This window comes from Planococcus citri, chromosome 4, assembly GCF_950023065.1.
Source record: "Planococcus citri chromosome 4, ihPlaCitr1.1, whole genome shotgun sequence".
Taxonomy (NCBI): domain Eukaryota; kingdom Metazoa; phylum Arthropoda; class Insecta; order Hemiptera; family Pseudococcidae; genus Planococcus; species Planococcus citri.
Genome location: NC_088680.1, coordinates 1888895 through 1909544, shown reverse-complemented (window position 1 = coordinate 1909544; position 20650 = coordinate 1888895). Strand labels below are relative to the sequence as shown.

Sequence of the window (20650 nt, the reverse complement as noted above, 5' to 3'; positions counted from 1 at the left end):
AAAGCCAAAAGCAAAATTTTAAAAATCAAACAGAACAGTGCAAGACGTGGTTCGAATTTTTCGGAAAACCTTCGCTGTATTTCCAATTTTTTTGTACTAAAAAGTTAAAATTCCATCATCTCCATCATCGTAGAAAATCAGCGTAAACTCAGGTAACACTACTACACAATATACTTCATCTTTTTACTCAGTAATCGTATCACACACACTTGTAAATACTTCAAACTTCACATCACACGTTAGCCCAATCTCTTCAACATTCGCACATTTCGCTCAAACTAATGTGAATATCTCTTTCTTCTGTTTCCAGCCATGGCCTCTGTCAACAGTATAACTCTAAAAGACGTCGACCAACATAAATTCGTTCGAGCTTTCTCAGCCTTTTTGAAAAAGTAAGTCAAACATCGATCATTATCGTCGTACCAAGTATACCCTAACACATCTCATTCTCAAACACCTTCGTTTTCTTAGGACTGGAAAAGTCGAAGTTCCAGATTGGGTAGACTTGGTTAAAAGTGCAAAATTCAAGGAACTCGCTCCGTACGACCCAGACTGGTTCTATACCCGATGTGCTGCCACTGTACGACATATTTACTTCAGAGCACCCGTAGGAGTCGGCACAGTCACCAAAATATTCGGAGGTAAATTAGTTTAGTAATCGTCTTGTCTGGTTTCTGTTTTCTTACTAACAAAGTTATCTCATACATTCGTCGGTGTTGTTTTTAGGTCGTAAACGTAACGGTACCAGACCTAGCCATTATTGTAAAAGCTCCGGTAGTGTTGCCAGAAGAACGCTGAAGGCTTTAGAAAACTTGAAGCTCATCGAAAAAGTACCCGAAGGTACAGGAAGACGCTTAACCGCCCAAGGAAGACGTGATATTGATCGTATTGCCGCTCAAGTTAAACAAGCCAAGGCTAAAAAACAATATCAAATCTCCCAACAAGCCGCCGGCATTAAAGTTGTACCGCTTCAATAATGTAATATATCTCAAATATATTGTAATTTTTGTTATTTTTCCGACTTTTTTTTTTGAAATTTTTGTTTCATTTTACAACGTCGATGAACAAATACTCTCGTTACGAGTCCAGCAAACTTTATATATTAGTAGAGTCAATTCACTTATAAAAACGTTCGAAATGATTGTTTTTTTTAAAAAAACAGAAGAAAGAAGACAAATAAATAAAAAATAAAAAGCTGTTTTGCATAATAGAATAGTACAGACTTTAAGATAAATATCGAATAATTTGCATAAAACAGAAAGTAATCGCTACATTCAATGTGCTCATTTGCAGCAGAGTTTAAAATTACACATTCGAATGAACGAAATCGTGTTCACGTACACCACAACAAGAAGTAAATAGAAGAGATATCCCACCATATAAAATGTATAAAAATTTAAATATTACAATTAAAATAAAATAATGATTCACGCTGCATACTACCAGGTTCACTATAATAAATTACTCTATTATCTGACAACTTACGCGATCACCGAAATGCATTCACATGATAGAAAAACGAACGTGCTGATGCACATTCGTAAGCATATTATTGTACGGTAATCGCATACAGAATACTATTTATATATTTTTCATTTACTAAAATAGAACAAAAGAAAAAAAGTAATCATAATCGGGTGAGGGACCAGGCGCATTCCATGATTCCCAATTTTTTTTATCCTCGTTTCCATCTCCTTAATAGGGCGCGTAACGCGACGAACTGCGCGAACTTTCTCTACAGAAATGAATTACCAGTTTTAAAAACAATACGTACAACTGCAGGTACCGAGTTGAATTGAGAAGGTGCCTCAGTACGATGAAAAATATTCAACTACGAGAGAGAGAAACGAAAACTTACCGTGCGCTTTCTGAACGTCTGGAGGAATACTCATCGTACACATGTCTTCTGGAACATAGACGAATACGAGTTGATTAACGAATAATAATTACAGGTAGATTTATGTTGACTGATTAGTCCGGCATATGACAAAAGAAGTAATTGCACCCCCCCCCCCCCCCGCTGATCCACCAGGACAACTTTATTCTTGAAGGGGACATCCTAAGGAACATTTTAAAGCAAACTTGCTAAAAAAAAGTTGGCCTAACTTACAAAATGGCGGCCATTTTGATTGACAAAAGATCATGAAAAAATTTATCACCTGTCAAAATTTCAAGTGCTAAAGTGCGTTTTTCGATTTTTGGTGAATTTTTAAAAATCCAATTTAGGGCAAAAATGAGGGAAAAATCAAAATTTTACCAAATTGACAAAGAGAGCTGAAATTTGGGATATACCCTATTTTCGACATGCCAAATCGATTGGAAGCGGTTTCAACCCGTTTTGAACAGTTCTGGAGCCTCCAGCAGATTTTTGAAATTCGAAATTCCCACAAAATTCCATCAAATTGGAGTTGTTAAGCTGCAATCTATTCTAAAAACTAATTTCAATACACTACGAAGTACTGCAGGTGAATTTCAAGTCATTTTAGAGCCTCCAGCGACGTTTTTGAAAATTACTGGAGCCTCCAGAAGATTTTTAAAACTTGAAATACCCACGAAATTCCATCAAATTGGAGTTGTTGAGCTGAAATTTATTCTAAAAACTAATTTCAATACGCTACGAAATTGACTGCTGTTGAATTCCGAGTCGTTTTGGAGCCTCCAGCGACTTTTTGAAAATTCCTAAAGCCTCCAGCAGATTTTTGAAAGGTTAAATTTTTAAAAAATTTCATTAAAATGCTGTAATTTACTCTACACTCCAATTTGAACACCCTCTGAAGACGACTTCAGGTGGGTTCAAGTCAGTTTAGAGCCTCCGGCAACTTTTTTGAAAATTACTGGAGCCTCCAGCAGATTTTTGAAATTTTAAATTTCTCCAAAATTTCATCAAACTGAGATGGAGAGTTGAAATTCATTCTGTAAACTAATTTCAATACGCTACGAAGTTGACTGCTGGTGAATTCCAAGTCGTTTTGGAGCCTCCAGCGACTTTTTTGAAAATTACTGGAGCCTCCAGCAGGTTTTTAAAACTCGAAATTCCCACAAAATATCATTAAATGGAGTTGGAAAGCTGAAATTCATTCTGCAAACTAATTTCAATACGATAATAAGTTGACTGCTGGTGAATTGCAAGTCGTTTTGGAGCCTCCAGCGACTTTTTGAAAATTCCTGAAGCCTCCAGCAGATTTTTGAAATTTGAAATTTTATCTAACATTTCATCAAACTGAGATGGAGAGTCGAAATTCATTCTGCAAACTAATTTCAATTTTCAATACTCATCGAAGGTGACTGCTGGTGAATTTCAAGTCATTTTGGAGCCTCCAGCGACTTAAATTGAAATTTTCTAAAAGTAGCTCCAGCTTCAAAACCATTTGAAACCACCACGTAGGCTGCGAAGTGAATTTCAGGTTGCCAACTCCATTTGATAAATTAATGTTGCAGGAATTTCAAGTTTCAAAAATCTGCTCGAGGCTCCAGTAATTTCCAAAAAAAGTCGCTGGAGGACCTAAAATTACTTGAACCCACCTGAAGTCGTCTTCAGAGGGTGTTAAAATTGGAGTGTAGAGTAAACTTCAGCTTTCCATCTCCATTTGATGAAATTTTGTGAAAATTTAAAGTTTCAAAAATCTACTGGAGGCTTCAGTAATTTTCAAAAAAGTCGCTGGAGGCTCCAAAATGACTTGAACCCACCTGAAGTCGTCTTCAGAGGGTATTAAAATTAGAGTGTAGAGTAAATTTCAGCTTTCCATCTCCATTGATGAAATTTTGTAAAAATTTAAAGTTTCAAAAATCTGCTGGAGCCCGGCTGGAGGATTCAGGAATTTTCTAAGAGTCGCTGGAGGCTCCAAAACGACTTGAAATTCACTTGCAGTACTTCTTAGCGTATTGAAATTAGTTTTCAGAATAGATTTCAGCTTAACAACTCCAATTTGATGGAATTTTGAGTTTCAAAAATCTGCTGGAGGCTCCAGAACTGTTCAAAACGGGTTGAAACCGTTTCCAATCGATTTGGCATGTCGAAAATAGGATATATCCTAAATTTCAGCTTTCTTGGTCAATTTGGTAAAATTTTGATTTTTTCCCTCATTTTTGACCTAAATTAGATTTTCAAAAATTCGCCAAAAATCGAAAAACGCACTTTAGCACTTGAAATTTTGACAGGTGATAAATTTTTGCATGATCTTTCGATCTACGTTTGTAAGGTTTGAAAAATTTAGTGCAAGTCCTATGTTGAAACGTAAAATCCGCGATTTCGGCTGACCTGTCAATCAAAATAGCCCCCATTTTGTAAGTAAGGCCAACTTTTTTTTGGGCAAGTTTGCTTTAAAATGTTCGTTAGGATGTCCCCTTTAAGAAAAAAGTTGTCCCGGTGAATGGGAGAGGGGGGTGTGTGCAATCACTCCTATTGTCATATGCCGGACTATTATACTAGACTAACGTTCGAAAAAAAGATAAATAATCACCTTCTGTCATCATATGGATCCAACGAACGAGCATATTCATCGTACGCAGCACGGCTGCTCCTGCATCACAAATTCACAGATTAGTATACGTTAGAAACATTCACAGATAATTCTTTCGAAAAATTACAATAAATATAGAAATGAAGAAAAAATCGTCAAGATTTTATTCGAGTACGTATCTCGATCAATAGTTACGTTCACGTTCCGGTGTTGGATGATCCGATTCTTGCGGTGCGTCGCGCCGATTCGCATCTTGTAATCCGTAGAGCAGATTTCACGATTTTTCACCCTCATATTTACTTTTTTTTACGTACGTACAGCAAGCACGTGACGCGAAATAATGAATTGCGATCGGTCATCGTACACGTCGGTCGAGATATAAGTAGGTATAGCAAATATATAGCGAAAATCCTAGCCGTTGACCCGTACGTTGTTGCTAGATTTGAATTCAAATAGATACCTCTTACTTGACAATGGACGCTAGGATGATTCTAATTCCAAAAAACTTACCATTTACCAGGTTTACAATAAGCTACTAACGACATCGGCTAGGATTTTCGCTTGAATCGCGCGCGACACAGAAGACTACGGCGATTACACGTGATCGTGTTTTTTTTTTTTTTTTGTTTGCTCACAAGACAGATACAAGACAGACCTCGTAGACCGTGAAGTGAAAATGGTCCAAGAGACAGACAGATTGTACCGGAGCACGCATCATGCAAGCAATTGAATTTCTTACGTGTATTTGGAAGGCGAACGACGGCTGAACATGTCGTATTCGGAATCCCGCGACGATGCCAAACGAGTGGCAACACCGGGCGGCGGAGGCGGCATTAAATCGCGTCTCGATGATAAACGGCTGTATTCGCGTTCGTCGTCGTAACGATCGACTGACCTTTCGAAACGATCTAAATACCGATCGTAAAACTCCTACAACAGATACACGTCGTGATTTTTACACACATAGCGATACATTCGTATTCGTAGTTCGTATAGTCGTAGTCGTAGCATAGTAAAATGCAACGTTGTAAACGCCGAAGTTCGTAAACACAACAATCGTCGTAAGATCTTCTCGTTGAAAACGACGCAAAGACAAGTGAATGATTGTAAAAATATTCGTTGATGTTGATTTAAAAAAAAAAAATTAAAAAAATTATGTATGTACATCTACTCGTATGGTCCAATATCAGTTGCATGTGAGGTGACGATGAAGACGTTTATTTTTGTTCGAAATTGCACGATCCATTCTCGTAATCATTTTGTTTCTCTTCCAAAAATTCAAATTTCATGATCCAAATGTGATCTTCACAAGCTTTTGACCGATTTTGAGCTATTGTAGAATTACAACCAAGGAACGAGCTGTGTTTAATAATTTCATTCTAACAATGAAATGAATATATTACGAGGAGATAGTAAATGCGATTTCGAACGAAAATCTAGTGCCACATCAACTACACGTAGGACAAATATACGATGAAGGATACAGCCAAGTGTAAGTGAACAATTCATACAAAACAATTTATTCGTACTCTGTAACTGTCCGAATTATATTATGGAACGCAGAGATGTAAAATTTTCGAAAATCTTTCAGAAATGGAGCCAAAACTTGTGAATTCAACGATAACTCGCCAAAGAAATTATAATAAAGGTTGTGAAATTCACCTCCCAGTAATTGAAACCGATCAAAAATGGATAACAAAATTCCAAAATTACGAAACGTTTTGGAAAAAACACTAAAAAATGTTGTCGAAAATAACATCATCAAATTAGTTTAAAATTGACTAAAAGATATCGAAAAAATAATCAAATCAGATTGTCAATTTGACCTCTCAGTTACTGAAACTGATCAAAAATTATAGATGAAAGAAATCCAGAATTAGGAAATGTATTGGGAAAAAAACTTGAGTAAAATTCAAAAATTAATTGAATATTTTCAAAATTTGGAAAGGTCGAATCCAAAAAATACGTTGATAATCGTATTCAGAGCTCGTATAAAAACCTAATAATCAATATGTCACACGATCTTTTAAAATTTTCAGAAAATTTAGGGCACTAATGGGAGGGGGAGGGCGGGTTGGAGAGGTCTAATAAAAAAAATGAGTCGAAATTCGCATTCAGCACTCTCAAATACCAAGTAAACGATATGTTACACGATTTTTTTCAATTTTCATGAAATTTGGAAAAACAATAGGGGAAGGGGGGTTGGAGGGGTCGAATCGAAAAAACGTGTTGAAATTCGTATTCAGCGCGCTCGAAAACGTATGAAACGATATGTCACAAGATATTCCACATTTTTCTCACATTTCGTTCCATTGAAAGCCCCCCCCCCCCTCAACAAATAGGCCCCAAAATTTTCCGAAAATTGAAAAAATCGTGTGACATATGGTTTACTAGGTTTTTTGGAGCGCTGAATACGAATATGAACTCCTTTTTTTGATTAAACCCCTCCAAAGCCACATTGGTGCCCCAAATTTTCTGAAAAATGAAAAAATCGTGTGATATACGGTTCATTGTGGTTTTTTAGAGCGCCGAATACGAATATTTACTAATTTCATGTTGAAAAATGAGGCAATCTTTCCTAGAACGAGGAATTCACCAAAAAAAAGTGACTCAGTAGATCAGATGATCGTCAATTTGACCTCTCAGTTAGTGAAACTGATCAAAAATTATTGATGAAGAAAAATCCAAAATTAGGAAATGTTTTTGGAAAAAACACTCGAAAAATTTGTCGAAAATGATATCATAAAAATAGTTTGAAAATGACTAAAAATCGCGAACAAGAGTAACATGAAAACATCGAATCTCAAAATCTAAGTACTTAAAATTTAAAAATTGATCGAATATTTTCAAAATTTGGAGGGGTCGAATCCAAAAAATACGTTGATAATCGTATTCAGAGCTTCTAAAAACTTAATAATCAATATGCCACACGATCTTGTAAAATTTTCAGAAAATTTAGGGCACCAATGGGAGAGGGAGGGCGGGGTTGGAGAGGTCTGATAAAAAAAATGAGTCGAAATTCGCATTCAGCGCTCCCAAATACCTAGTAAACGATATGTTACACGATTTTTTTCAATTTTCATGAAATTTGGAAAAACAATAGGGGGAGGGGGAGGGGGAGGGTTTCGGAGGGGTTGAATCAAAAAAATGAGTCGAAATTCGCATTCAGCACTCCCAAATACCTAGTAAACGATATGTTACATGTTTTTTTTCAATTTTCATGAAATTTGGAAAAACATTAGGGGGAGGGGAGGGCTTCGGAGGGGTCGAATCGAAAAAACGAGTTGAAATTCGTATTCAGCGCGCTCGAAAACGTATGAAACGATATGTCACAAGATATTCCACATTTTTCTCACATTTCGTCCCATTGAAAGCCTCCCCCCCCCTAAATAGTCCCCAAAATTTTCGGAAAATTGAAAAAATCGTGTGACATATGGTTTACTAGGTTTTCGGGAGTGCTGAATACGAATATGAACTCATTTTTTTGATTAGACCCCTCCAAAGCCACATTGGTGTCTAAAATTTTCTGAAAAATTGAAAAATCGTGTGATATACGGTTCATTGTGATTTTTCAGAGCGCCGAATACGAATATCTACTAATTTCTTGTTTAAAAATGAGGCAATCTTTCCTAGAACAAGAAATTCACAAAAAAAAGTGACCCAATAGCGAACGAAGAACGATCGAGATCAAATTCCCAGCGAGAAAATCTTATCAACATTCAACGACGACACTACGTGTCGACTCAGCTATATCCTTCATCGAACTGATAACGATAACGACGATGGTCACGTCGCTCGCGTTCATTCGTCATTCAATAGGTAGGTACACTAATATAGTCGAGGAAACCCGCGCGTCATCCGTTTTCATTTCCGTTTTGTGATACATATTTTTCAATGTTCTCGCTGCGACGCCGATTACAACAACAACGTTATTAACGAATACAATATAAACGCCAAACGGGCACACGGTACGTGAGCTAAAATTAGCGTCGTAATCGATCAATCACGCCATATAAGCTATTCGAATCGTCGTCATCATCGTCATCGTCCTGTCGAAATATGTACAAACAAATACCAAAATATCACGCCGACTCGCGTTCGTAAAATACATACTCTAGGATCGGCCAGCATTCCATAAGGATTCAAGATCCTTTCTCTAACGAACGATGCAGACGGCGGTGGCGGTGGAGGCGGGTACAAATCCCGAGACGAAAACGCCGAAGCTAACGATAACGCTGGCATTCCTCTCGGATCGTACGCCGAAGCGTATCTGTAAAAATATACAATCATTAATTATTATCGCTCGTATTACTCGCGTGTACCTCTACGCGATAAGTTGACCGGAGATGACATTCGAATGTACTTACACCGCTGTAGCTGCGGCAGCCGAGGCTGAAAGGGCGGCTGAGGCATTTTTCGAGCACTCTTTCGACCAATGGCCAGTACGTCCGCATCTGAAATACACAGTGAAAATACCGTATTACTTTTTACGTTATGATAATCGGTACCTAACTCTTGTTTATATTCGAAGGAGAATTTTTTTTGTTTTTTAGGAGGGGCCCCCCTCCCTTCCAAGTTGGTACCACGACATCGACATCAGAAAATAAAACATACAAAATTTGAACTCAGTAGAGGGCCCAGGTAAGGGGGCGGATCAAGCAAAAATCAAAATTTCAACGTGCAGAGCTCGATCGATGGTATCAAACATCTTCAAAAAAGGAGTGGTCTTGTTAAAAAAAATAGATACTTAAACAATTCGTATTTTCCTGGTTTAGCAAAAAGCAGGAATTGCCAAAAATTCTAACTGGAAATATTTTGCAATTTTTAAATTTAAAAACAAAAAAAATGGCAATTTTGGGCAAAAAATTAAGAATTTTTGCAATTTTTGCCAATAAAAGAGGACTTTAGACAATTTCAGTAAAAGAAAGGGCAAAGGGCTTTTTAGCAGTTTGTGGCCAAACAACGACACATTTGAACAATTTTTGGAAAAAAGTGAGTTTTTGGTTGCAAACAACAACACAATTTTTGGCAAAAAAGAAGTTGACTGCAGGTGGATTTCAAGTCGTTTTGGAGCCTCCAGCGACTTTTCAGAAACCACTGTAGCATCCAGTAGATTTTTAAAACAATATCAAATGGAGTTGGAACGCCAAAATTCGCTCATTTCAAGTTTCAAAAATCTACTGGAGGCTCCAAAATGACCTACACTCGCCTGTAGTCGACTTAATAACGTATTTAAGTTGGACTGCAGCGTGACCTTCGGAGTCTCAACTTCATTCTGATAAAATTTCAAGTTTCAAAAATCTGCTGGAGCCTCCAGCGACTTTTCGGAAACTACTGTAGCATCCAATAGATTTTTAAAACAATATCAAATGGAGTTGGAACGCCAAAATTCGCTCATTTCAAGTTTCAAAAATCTACTGGAGGCTCCAAGAATTTTCAAAAAGTCGCTGGAGGCTCCAAAATGACCTACACTCGCCTGTAGTCGACTTAATAACGTATTTAAGTTGGACTGCAGCGTGACCTTCGGAGTCTCAACTTCATTCTGATAAAATTTCAAGTTTCAAAAATCTGCTGGAGCCTCCAGCGACTTTTCGGAAACTACTGTAGCATCCAGTAGATTTTTAAAACAATATCAAATGGAGTTGGAACGCCAAAATTCGCTCATTTCAAGTTTCAAAAATCTACTGGAGGCTCCAAGAATTTTCAAAAAGTCGCTGGAGGCTCCAAAATGACCTACACTCACCTGTAGTCGACTTAATAACGTATTCAAGTTGGACTGCAGCGTGAATTTCGGAGTCTCAACTTCATTTGATGAAATTTCAAGTTTCAAAAATCTGCTGGAGACTCCAGAACTGCTCGAATCGATTTGAAACCATTTCCAATCGATTTGGTATGTTGAAAATAAGGAATATCTCAAAATTTAAGCTTTCTAAGTCAATTTGGCAAGATTTCGATTTTTCCCCTCGCCTCATTTTTTTTGGCCTAAATTCAATTTTCAAAAATTGGTCAAAATTCGAAAAATGCACTTTTTAGCACTTGAAATTTTGGCTGGTGTTGAATTTTTGCATTACTTTTGAAAAAAATATGAGAAAAAGGTACTCGAGCAGTTTCATCTCGAACGACACAGACGACGAAAAATACGACTCACTTATAACACCGTTGAGGATCATCCATTCCAGGATGTTGTCTGACGCGACTAGTGGAAATCTGTACTTTCATCGGCTGACCTTCGGCCAATTCGAAACCATTCAATTCTTTCAGCAACTTGGTCAAATCGTTCGTATCGATGTGCTAAGAGAAAATGAAATCCGCCGTCATGTCATTCGAATAGGAACAAATCCAACAGCTAATTAAGTCACCGCGACAAACGACCAGCAGGTACCGAGAAATACTCACCACGAATCCGTAATTTCGAATAATATCGCATTCGACGACCGTACCGTACTTGGAGAAGAGAGCGCGAACTTCGGTAGCCTTATATCTATCGGGCAGATTACCGACGAATATTTTCACCGTAGGAGTATTCGGACCTTTGCGACTAGTGGCCGCTTCAACTTTGATCGCAGTACCGTTCACCAAAGAGTTGTTTAAATTTTTGATCGCCTCGCGACCCGATTCTTCGTCTTCCATGTGCTATACGACGCGACGCGCCGATCGAATATCGTGATTAGTACAAATTTTCGTAACGATAAAACTAACTCCCGAAGCTAAATCTACGTATAGGTAAATTACCACGAAACCGAAATTCTTCACGATGTCGCATTCTACGACCGGACCGTATTTTTCGAACAATGGTTTCACTTCGGTAGCGCTGGTGCCGTCTGGTAAATTGCCGACGAATATTTTGAAAGTTCCCGCTTTATTAAAACCAGGCATTTTACTGCTGCTCTCGGTATTCGATTTTGATTCTGTAACATCGAAAATGTCAGATTATAAGCTAAAGACTCGTCTTGCATAATGCTATATTTTCATAATTCGTAACTTTAGTCAGTATTAGCCGCAGTGAAAGTAGGTTAGCGACAGGAGCGAATAAAGTACGATTTTTTCGAAAACGCAACCTCTTTCAGAACCCATTTCGCCCCTCCAGGGGACCCTCCGGAGCTAAGAATTTTTCCTAACGAGGGAAAGGAACCTCTATATGTTGTCAATTCCAATCGAGCTGAAACTTACCTTACTGAAGAGCTCACAAGGGAATCTCCTTGAGGTGTCCGCCTCCGATTTGAAAGGGACCCCGATTTTTGGAAAGAGCATGTTCTAAAACCCCCAAATCCAAATTTTCAGCTGCCCAAGTTCATTTTTCGATTTTTGGCGAATTTTTAAAAATCCAAAATTGACTATTTTGGTGATTTATGCTTTTTTTTAAAAAGTACCTACTTGATCAGTAAAAATATTCAAAATAATTCCTAAAACTGATATTAACCGCCCAAATCCAAACTTCGTCATTTCTAGCCATTCTGGAGCCTCCAGCGCTATTTTTCAATTTTTCCAGAATTTTGAATTTGCTCCAGAAGGCGTGAATATGAAGTTGGGCAGCTAAAAATCGAGTTGTGTGTTATACTCGACCTCTTTAACGAATTTATTCACATTTGAGCTGAATCTGGAGCGGAACCTCAAGAGTGGTTTTTTGACCAACTTTTTTCAAAAAATAATAAATCCAAAAAAATCACAATTTTACCGTTTGCGAGGAAATTTTTGAAATTTGCGCGAATCGCGTTATTTTGTCATGAACTGACCTCAAGAGGGCGAATTTCGCCATTTCCAGATATTCTGGAGGCTCCAGCGCGATTTTTCAATTTCTCCAGAATTTTGAATTTGCTCCAGAAGGCATGAATATGAAGTTGGGCAGCTAAAAATCGAGTTGTATGTTATACTCGACCTGTTTAACGAATTTATCCACATTTGAGCCGATTCTGGAGCGGACAGCTCAAGAGTGGTTTCTTGACCACCTTTTTTTCAAAATAAAAATATCCAAAAACCAAAAATTCCTCGTTTGTGAGAAAAATTTTGAAAGTCGCGCGAGTCGCTGTATTTTGTCATTAATTAACCACACGAGAGCAAATTCCGCCATTTCCAGTTTTTCTTGGGCCTCCCTTTAATTTTTGGATATTTTTATTATGAAAAAAGCTAGTCAAAAAACCACTCTTGAGGTGTCCGCTCCAGAATCGGCTAAAATGTTGATAAATTCGTTAAACAGATCGAGTATAACATGCAACTCTATTTTTAGCTGCCCAACTTCATATTCACGCCTTCTGGAGAAATTGAAAAATCGCGCTGGAGCCTCCAGAATATCTGGAAATGGCGGAATTTGCCCTCGTGGGGTTAGTTCATGACAAAATACTGCGATTCGCGCAAATTTCAAAAGTTTTCTCGCAAACGAGAAATTTTTGATTTTTGAATACATATTTTTATTTTGAAAAAAAGCTTGTGGGTCATTCCATGTCAACTCAACCAAAAAAATTTGATGCAACGCATCACAAACTTTCCGTACATTCTTCTGTTCCCATCCAGGCCACGGCCCCCAACAATTTTTTTGAACTTTTACCTGTTGGGGGAGGTTCTGGGGGCCATGGGTGAGGTCGATTTAAAAAACTATGGCTATATTCGTGTTCAGCGATATCGAAAACATATCTACTATTTCATGTGTCACACGAATGTAATCCTTTTTTTTTGGGAGGGGGGTTGCCCCTTTAAGGAGGTGCTGGGGGCCGTGAAAGGGCCCAATCAAAAATCTGACGTCATATTCGTGATCAGCGTCATCAAAAACATACTATTCCATGTGTCGCACGTACAAAACACTTTTTTGAACTTTTACCCTCTTTGGGGAGGTGCTGGGGGCCATGGATGGGGTCCAATCAAAAATCTGACGTCATATTCGTGTTCAGCGTCACCAAAAACATAGAATTCGATATATCACATGCCCCAGATTTTCTTTCGAAAGTTTCACCCAAAATTGGTGATGGGGTGCTCCCCCTCCTTCAAGAGATCCCATCGCAAAACTTGAATATTTCCAAAAAGCATGAAAAGGTACGTCTATGGAAATTTTTTCGTAGCTCCCACTTGAGGAATGGGCTGCCGAAGGTGAGTACCTTGAGACAATGTAAAAATAATGGAAGCCCCCCACCCGCCCCCTGAGGGGACTGGGACCAAACTAATTGCGGGATTCTTACTTACTGGATGGGTGTATATTGTAAAAAAAATTGAGTGAATTGAAAGACATGACTCAAAAACGTTGGTTGAGTTGACATGGAATGACCCTGGTCAAAAAACTACTCTTGAGGTGTCCGCTCCAGATTCAGCTCAAATGTGAATAAATTCGTTAAAGAGGTCGAGTATAACACACAACTCGATTTTTAGCTGCTCAACTTCATATTCACGCCTTCTGGAGCAAATTCAAAATTCTGGAGAAATTGAAAAATCGCACTGAAGGCTCCAGAATGGCTGGAAATGGCGAAATTTGGATTTGGGGGGTTAATATCAGTTTTAGGAGTTATTTTGAACATTTTTACTGATCAAGTATGTACTTTTTTTAAAAAAAAGCACAAATCACCAAAATAGTCAATTTTGGATTTTCAAAATTTCGCCAAAAATCAAAAAATGAACTTGGGCAGCTGAAAATTTGGATTTGGGGGTTTTAGAACATGCTCTTTCCAAAAATCGCGGTCCCATTCAAATCGGAGGCGGACACCTCAAGTCAGAACCAAATTTGTAGCTACCCAAGTTGATTACAACGCCTTCTAGAGCGATTTGAAATTGCTGGAGGCTCCAGATCGGTCTAAAAATGGTGGTAATTGATTGGGGGAGGCCGACTTTCAAGGGTAGGCGAAATGTCGAGCAGTTTATTGCAAAAATTGACCATTTTTGAATTTTTTGAAAATTTCAAATTTTACAACTTGTACGAAAAAAATACACTTTTCAAGTTTTCAACTCGTTACCTCGGATTTTCGCAAAAATGTGAGCTTCCTGGAATCTGGGACTATTCAATTTTGTTATATTAAAGCTCCGAAATTTAATTGAGCTTCGAAAACAGGATTTACTCCAAGTTACAGCAACCCCGAGCAATTCAGCATCAAAACGAGAAATTTCAACTGCTTAAAAACCCACTCCAGCAGCACCAAGTAGGCGAAGGGCCATTGATAGTGATTCTAATTATTGGAAAATATCAAACCTAACCCCCCCCCCTCACTCTAAACGAATAAAGAAATAAAATTACTCGAAGATTGCGATGTTTAAACATGGTCTGCGTGTAGCTCAGAGAACCCTGGCTCTGTACCAGATACGGACATGAAAATAAATAAACTCTGGTCTGTTTATTAAAACACTTTATTTTCGAGGCACCAGTTCAGTTGTTTAATATCGATAAAATATCAAATGAGATACGTTTGAAAAAGTTTTATATTCCAGCAACGAAAACATCATATTTCCACTTCGACAAACAGTTAATCTCTCGACGACGATCGACTTTCAACCCACATGATAACACAATTACATACATCGTCGCAGCTGTCACAATATTGAACGTATCGAAATTAATACCTACAATTAATCAAAGATCTACACAGAACTCCGCGAAAAAAAATCAAATAAATAAAAATGAAAGAAAAAAAACATCAAACAAAATGTCAAAATATAAAAAGAAACGTATAACGAAGCCGGATTTTTTTCCTTTAAATAAATAGCGTGCAGGTAGTCGTAATAAGACTCGAATGCCAGTATACTATAGGCCTACTCGTAATTCAAAAATTTCTCAATTGTAATTATCGTCAGTACCAATCAACTACCTACTCGCTCCCATTTATAGCTTTTTTTTTCAACGTTCGATAATGTAAAAAAAATTGAATGAATTTCAACGTCGTCGAGTACTCGTTTCGATAATTCACCACCTTTTTTTTTGTATCAATATAACGGTAATAGATTGATTGAGAAAAAAAAGGTAATACGGTATAAAAAAATTTTCAAGCTAGGTTGAACACAAATATTTAAAGCTTAAACTTAGAAAATAAATTAATATGGAAAAACAATAAATAAATAAAAAGATACTAAAAAATAAAATCCGAATGAAAAAAAGACGTAAAACACATTCGTACGGATGACCATAATATTACGTACTTGTTACACAGGTAGAGTAAAAATTACTAACGCATTGCTAAAAAAAATAGTATCTACGTAAAGTATTGTATGTTCGGTGCAGCGTTCGGTTTGAATTTATAGAGAGAGAGAAAAAAACGAGAGAAAGACTAACGATAGTTGGATTTCACGAGCCAAATACCAGTGAAAGTTTATCAGCGAAATTAAAAATACCGACGCAGATTAAAACGACGACTAAAATAATGTAAATATCGAAATACGGGTAACTTTTGAAATAATCGTATTGTTCTTGCAGTTGCGACAGTCGCGACTCTAGCTCTTTCTTTTCTAACGAAATGGCGCATAACTTTTCTCGCAATACGATGAAATCGTCCGATTTCGGCGACGACGAATTCGGAACACTGGCGAAGTTGTCCGCCATCAGCAGAACTTTGGATTGCTGCGAAACTGGCGTCGAAGCGTCGTTTTCGTCTACCAGATCTTTATAATACTGTACTCTTTCGCATAAGCTGTGCAAATCGTCGACCGCTTCGATTAATCGGTCACTTTGAGCTTTCAGGGCGTTTATTTCGTCCGCAAATTGGACAGCTTCGCCGATCTGAGAGAACTGGGATACTGTTCGATCGACGACGTTCAGCCTTTGATTGACTAGCTGCGTGAACTGAACGAAATGGCTCATCAACTTGACGGTAACGTTTTGTTTCTCTTGGGCCAGTTCGTGAGCTTCGCTGAGTTGTTTTTTAAGGCTTTGTACGTCTTCGATGCACACTTGATCGTTTTGATAGCACGTCTCGTCGTTGCTGTTGCTGTTGCTGGTGTTGTTGTCTCCGCTGCCGCCGCCACAAGTACGCACGTGCCCTTGCAAAGTGGCCAATGCGTTTTGCAAACTGCACATCTGCTTCTCGCTCAGATCTAGTTTATCTTCTTCGATGGCGTTCGCGACAGTTAACTGAGTCAGTTCGTCTTTGGACAGCTTTAATACTTTCTCCAGCTCTTTGAAATGCTCGTCAGTCATTTTCACGTCGCGCTGGATAACGTTGAGTAGTTTCTTCTTCTCTTGCAGGTCTATAGCGTCGTTTTCGTTACATTTCTCGTTGTTGTGTTGTTCGTTCAACTCGTCCCATATGTGCTGAGGTTGCGGTTTCGTTAATTCTAGCTCGTTTTTACGGTCTAGAATCTGTTCTTCGAGTTCGAGTTGCTCTTTGCGGTAGCTTTGCAACTCGACGATGCATTTGTTCACTTCGGCTTCGAGCGAGGCGATGGCTTCTTCTTTCTGGGCTTTTTGAAGTCGCATATCTTGAACGCGGCTTCGCAACGCGGCTGTATTCTCTTTGCATTTACGTAACGCTTCGGTATAAATCGATATCCACGACCTGACCAGATTCTCGTCCGTTATTTTATCCTTGATGACGGTAGGATCGACTAATTCGCATAATACGTCGCTGTGGTGTTTCTGCAGCTGTTCCACTTGGTTCTGTAACGACATCACTTGTTTATGAGCGTAATCGCCGTGCGTTTCTAGCTCCTGTATCGTCTGCTGTAGGACTTTCTCGTTAACGGTGAGTTTATCGAGTTGAGCGTACAACGCGGTATTCTCGTCCAGAGCTTTTTGTTCGTTGTGTTTGGCTTTGTGTTCGGCGTCGTGTAATTTCAGTTCGAGTTCTTCGATGGACTTCTCTTGGCAAGTGTTCTTCAACGCCAGCTCTCTGAGTTCGTTCTGACTGTTGGTGAGCAGCAGCTGCGTGTTGGCGAATTCGGTCTTCATGTTGGCCAAAGCTCGAGTCAGGTCTTGGTACTGCTGCGCCGCTTCCAGCTTTTCGTCGAGTATTTTTTGGAAATACTCTTTGACCACGCCTTCGTAAGCGCTTTTGTCTTCTTGCAGCGCACGCAGCTCTTCGCGAAGCGTATCTTCGGCGAACTTCTTCGAATAGCATTTTAACTGCACCTCGAGCAGCTCGACTCGCGATAGAAGGCTGTTATTCGATATCAAAGCCTTCCAACTAAGCTCGGTGCTGTCGCGTAACGTTTTCACCAGCGTTTGTAAGGCGGATAACTTGTTTTCGAGCATTTTCTCGCGTTGCAGAGATTCTTGCAGGTATTGATTCAGCAAGTAGAGATCCTCCAACGTTACCTTACTCCGGTCACCGCCGGCACCGGATGTGAATATACTAGGTAACGGTTTAGCTTCGCGACCATTGGGTAAAAACAGCCTCAACGTTGCGATCACGCAACCGTGCGTCAAGTTGCGAGAATTTTCTACGACGTCGACGCCGAACTGTACCGTATCGCCGCTGAATACTTCGCGAGGCTGCGACTCTTCGCATGATTTACTCAGCCGTTCGGTGTTCACGAAAGTACCGTTGCTGCTTCGCGTGTCTTTGAGCAGAAATTTACCATCTTCGAACCACAACAGCGCGTGGTTACGAGACAGTACTTTGCAGTCGAAGATGCCATTGTTGGCCGAAGTTTTATTGTGGCCGACAGATCGGCCGATTTTCACCGGCTTATCGAGCACCAACGTACGGTCGGCGAAGCTGTGCGAATTCGGATGGCATATCAGGTACGCTTTGGCCACTGAGCTCAGATCGGCGGTGCTCTTGATCGTATTGCTGGCAACAACGTTAATGTGACTGGTCAGGTTCTCGATGGAGGTGAGCATTATGATCGTCGAGGCTTCTAACAACTTTACCATTCATATTTTCAGCGGTCCTAGCTCGGCGCAACGTCCCACACAGCAGAAATTATACAAGTTAATTTTTACACAACAAGATTAGCCAATCACACACCTATAACATACAGAAAAAAAAACATTACGTATAAGTACACCGTGAATAAAGTAATTATCATCGTAATACGAAATACAGACTGAGATGAGAATAAAACCTAAATAAGTAGGTATTACTTTTAAACTAAAATATTTTACAATATTTTTACGTACAAGTAAGGTACATATAAGTATGTGTATAACGAGCTACGCCAAGTTTGACAGAACAAAGTATTTTACATCTCGTCGATATTTATTCAATAAATTATTACGATAACGCGAACTTCGTACATCGTGTGTGAGTGATTGGCTAATCATCGTGTTTAGTGTTTCTGATATTTGCAAAATCCAAACATAGCAGCGAAACGCGAACTATAGAATATTACAACGACAACCGACGACGATCATCAAACAGTTTAGGAAAAATTTCGAAATTTACCACACAAGTTTTTCTTTCGTCAACTGTAAACGATTCGAGCTACACGCAGACATCGTCGAATATAACGCCTAGATCAATTCATAGGTCAACAATATAGACACCTCGTTAATTAATGTATAATGGTGTCAATTAAACACTATATGTAGAAGCTCGAATGGAACATCCTAATATGTAGAAGCACCCAGACAGTAATCTCGATAGCCCATATTCCCAAATAAAGCGTATTAATATTAAATTCGTATAATCTATCGTAAATCGTAAATAGAAACAAAAATACTCGTGTTACTCGAACACGAAATTAGCAAAAAAATCTATAACGTTACTAACCTTGTAACATGAAAAAATCCCAATTACGCTAGTAACCGTTGGAGTTGGATGGATTGCGATTTTGGTACTTTGAATAACCAATTCGATGAATTCAAACCGCTAAAATAATATACGCAAATCTTCAAATAACTGACTAAAATAATAAATAATTATTTCTGCGATAAATTAACACACAATACAAATGGACGTCGCATTCCAAATCAAATCAAATCAATCGAAAAACACCGTAAACATGAACGAAACAAATCAAAACGGTGAAACCGAACGAATAACACCCAACGAACGAATGAATCGAAGCAGCCACTCATGAACCAATCACATCGCTTCATTTTACCTACTTTTTCATAAAGCTTGGATCTCATTGGTTGATGCGATTCTTTCAAATTTAATGCTGGTGAAAATCGTTCTTTCGAATTCGCATCCTCCCAGAATCATTTTTTCAAAAACAGAAAATGGAAAATTTTAATTTTTTCAATAATTTGAGATTTTGAGTTGAGCACAATATAATTTACAAATCTGAATAGATTTGCGTATCAATTTAATACAGCTTTAGCTTTCCACCCCTAAGGATGAAAATAAATAAATTAGCAATCAATAATCATCTAGCTTCGATAGGTGCATAAATAACTTAAATTTCACTAGCACAGTTTCAATTTTCAAATGAGTGAAATGAGCGCTAATAATTAGTCCGGCATATGACAATAGCCGATCGAAAGATCATGCAAAAATTTATCACCTGTCAAAATTTCAAGTGCTAAAGTGCGTTTTTCGATTTTTGGCGAATTTTTGAAAATCCAATTTGGGCCAAAAATGAGGGGAAAAAATCAAAATTTTAACAAATTGACCAAGAAAGCTGAAATTTGGGATATACCCTATTTTCGACATGCCAAATCGATTGGAAACGGTTTCAACCCGTCTTGAGTAGTTCTGGAGCCTCCAACAGATTTTTGAAACTCGAAATTACCACAAAATTCCATCAAATTGGGGTTGTTAAGCTGAAATCTATTCTAAAAACTAATTTCAATACGCTACGAAATACTGCAGTCTGCAGGTGAATTTCAAGTCGTTTTGGAGCCTCCAACGACTTTTTGAAAATTCCTAAAACCTCCAGCAGATTTTTGAAACTTTAAATTTTCACAAAATTTCATCAAATGGAGATGGAAAGCTGAAATTTACATCTACACTCCAAGGTAAATAAATACTATTTACATTGCTACATTCCAAGTTTAACACCCTCTGAAGACGACTTCAGGTAAGTTCAAGTAATTTTAGGGCCTCCAGTAACTTTTTTGAAAATTACTGGAGCCTCCAGCAGATTTTTGAAACTTGAAATTACCTCAACATTAATTTATCAAATGGATTTGGAAAGCTGAAATTCACTTCGCGGACTACATGGTGGTTTCAAATGGTTTTGAAGCTTCCAGCTACTTTCAGGAAATTTCAATTTTCCAAAAAAACGTCATACTATTTTTCAAAAAGTTGCTGGAGGCTCCAAAACGACTTGAAATTCACCAGCAGTCAACTTCGTAGCGTAATGAAATTAGTTTGCAGAATGAACTTCGACTCTCCATCTCA

The 20650-nt window shown here is 38.3% G+C and overlaps 2 protein-coding genes across 6 annotated transcripts; one reads left to right on the top strand and one right to left on the bottom strand.

Moving 5' to 3' along the window:
• Positions 1-4: 4 nt before the first annotated feature.
• On the top strand, positions 5-1014 carry LOC135844650 (small ribosomal subunit protein eS19-like). Its single transcript, XM_065362908.1, has 4 exons — positions 5-152; positions 311-392; positions 472-641; positions 727-1014. The coding sequence occupies exons 2-4, from the start codon at positions 313-315 to the stop codon at positions 975-977; spliced, it is 501 nt and encodes a 166-aa protein (XP_065218980.1). The 5' UTR covers positions 5-152; positions 311-312; the 3' UTR covers positions 978-1014.
• A 167-nt stretch (positions 1015-1181) lies between these two features.
• LOC135844646 (RNA-binding protein lark-like) lies at positions 1182-19293 on the bottom strand. Of its 5 annotated transcripts, none has more exons than XM_065362901.1 (10): positions 19076-19287; positions 11193-11368; positions 10857-11093; positions 10609-10751; positions 8828-8914; positions 8574-8730; positions 5200-5390; positions 4461-4520; positions 1859-1906; positions 1182-1735 (listed from the first exon to the last, which is right to left on the bottom strand). In XM_065362901.1, exons 1-10 carry the CDS (start codon positions 19083-19085, stop codon positions 1696-1698), a joined length of 1149 nt encoding a protein of 382 aa, XP_065218973.1. In that variant the 5' UTR covers positions 19086-19287; the 3' UTR covers positions 1182-1695. The 5 variants fall into 5 exon arrangements, 3 of the variants coding, with proteins under 3 accessions (XP_065218973.1, XP_065218974.1, XP_065218972.1); XM_065362902.1 differs by having other exon boundaries at positions 1859-1903; XR_010558593.1 differs by lacking the exons at positions 5200-5390; positions 8574-8730; positions 8828-8914; ... (2 more) ...; positions 11193-11368; positions 19076-19287 and adding an exon at positions 4971-5193 and having other exon boundaries at positions 1710-1735.
• Between the last annotated feature and the right edge of the window lie 1357 nt (positions 19294-20650).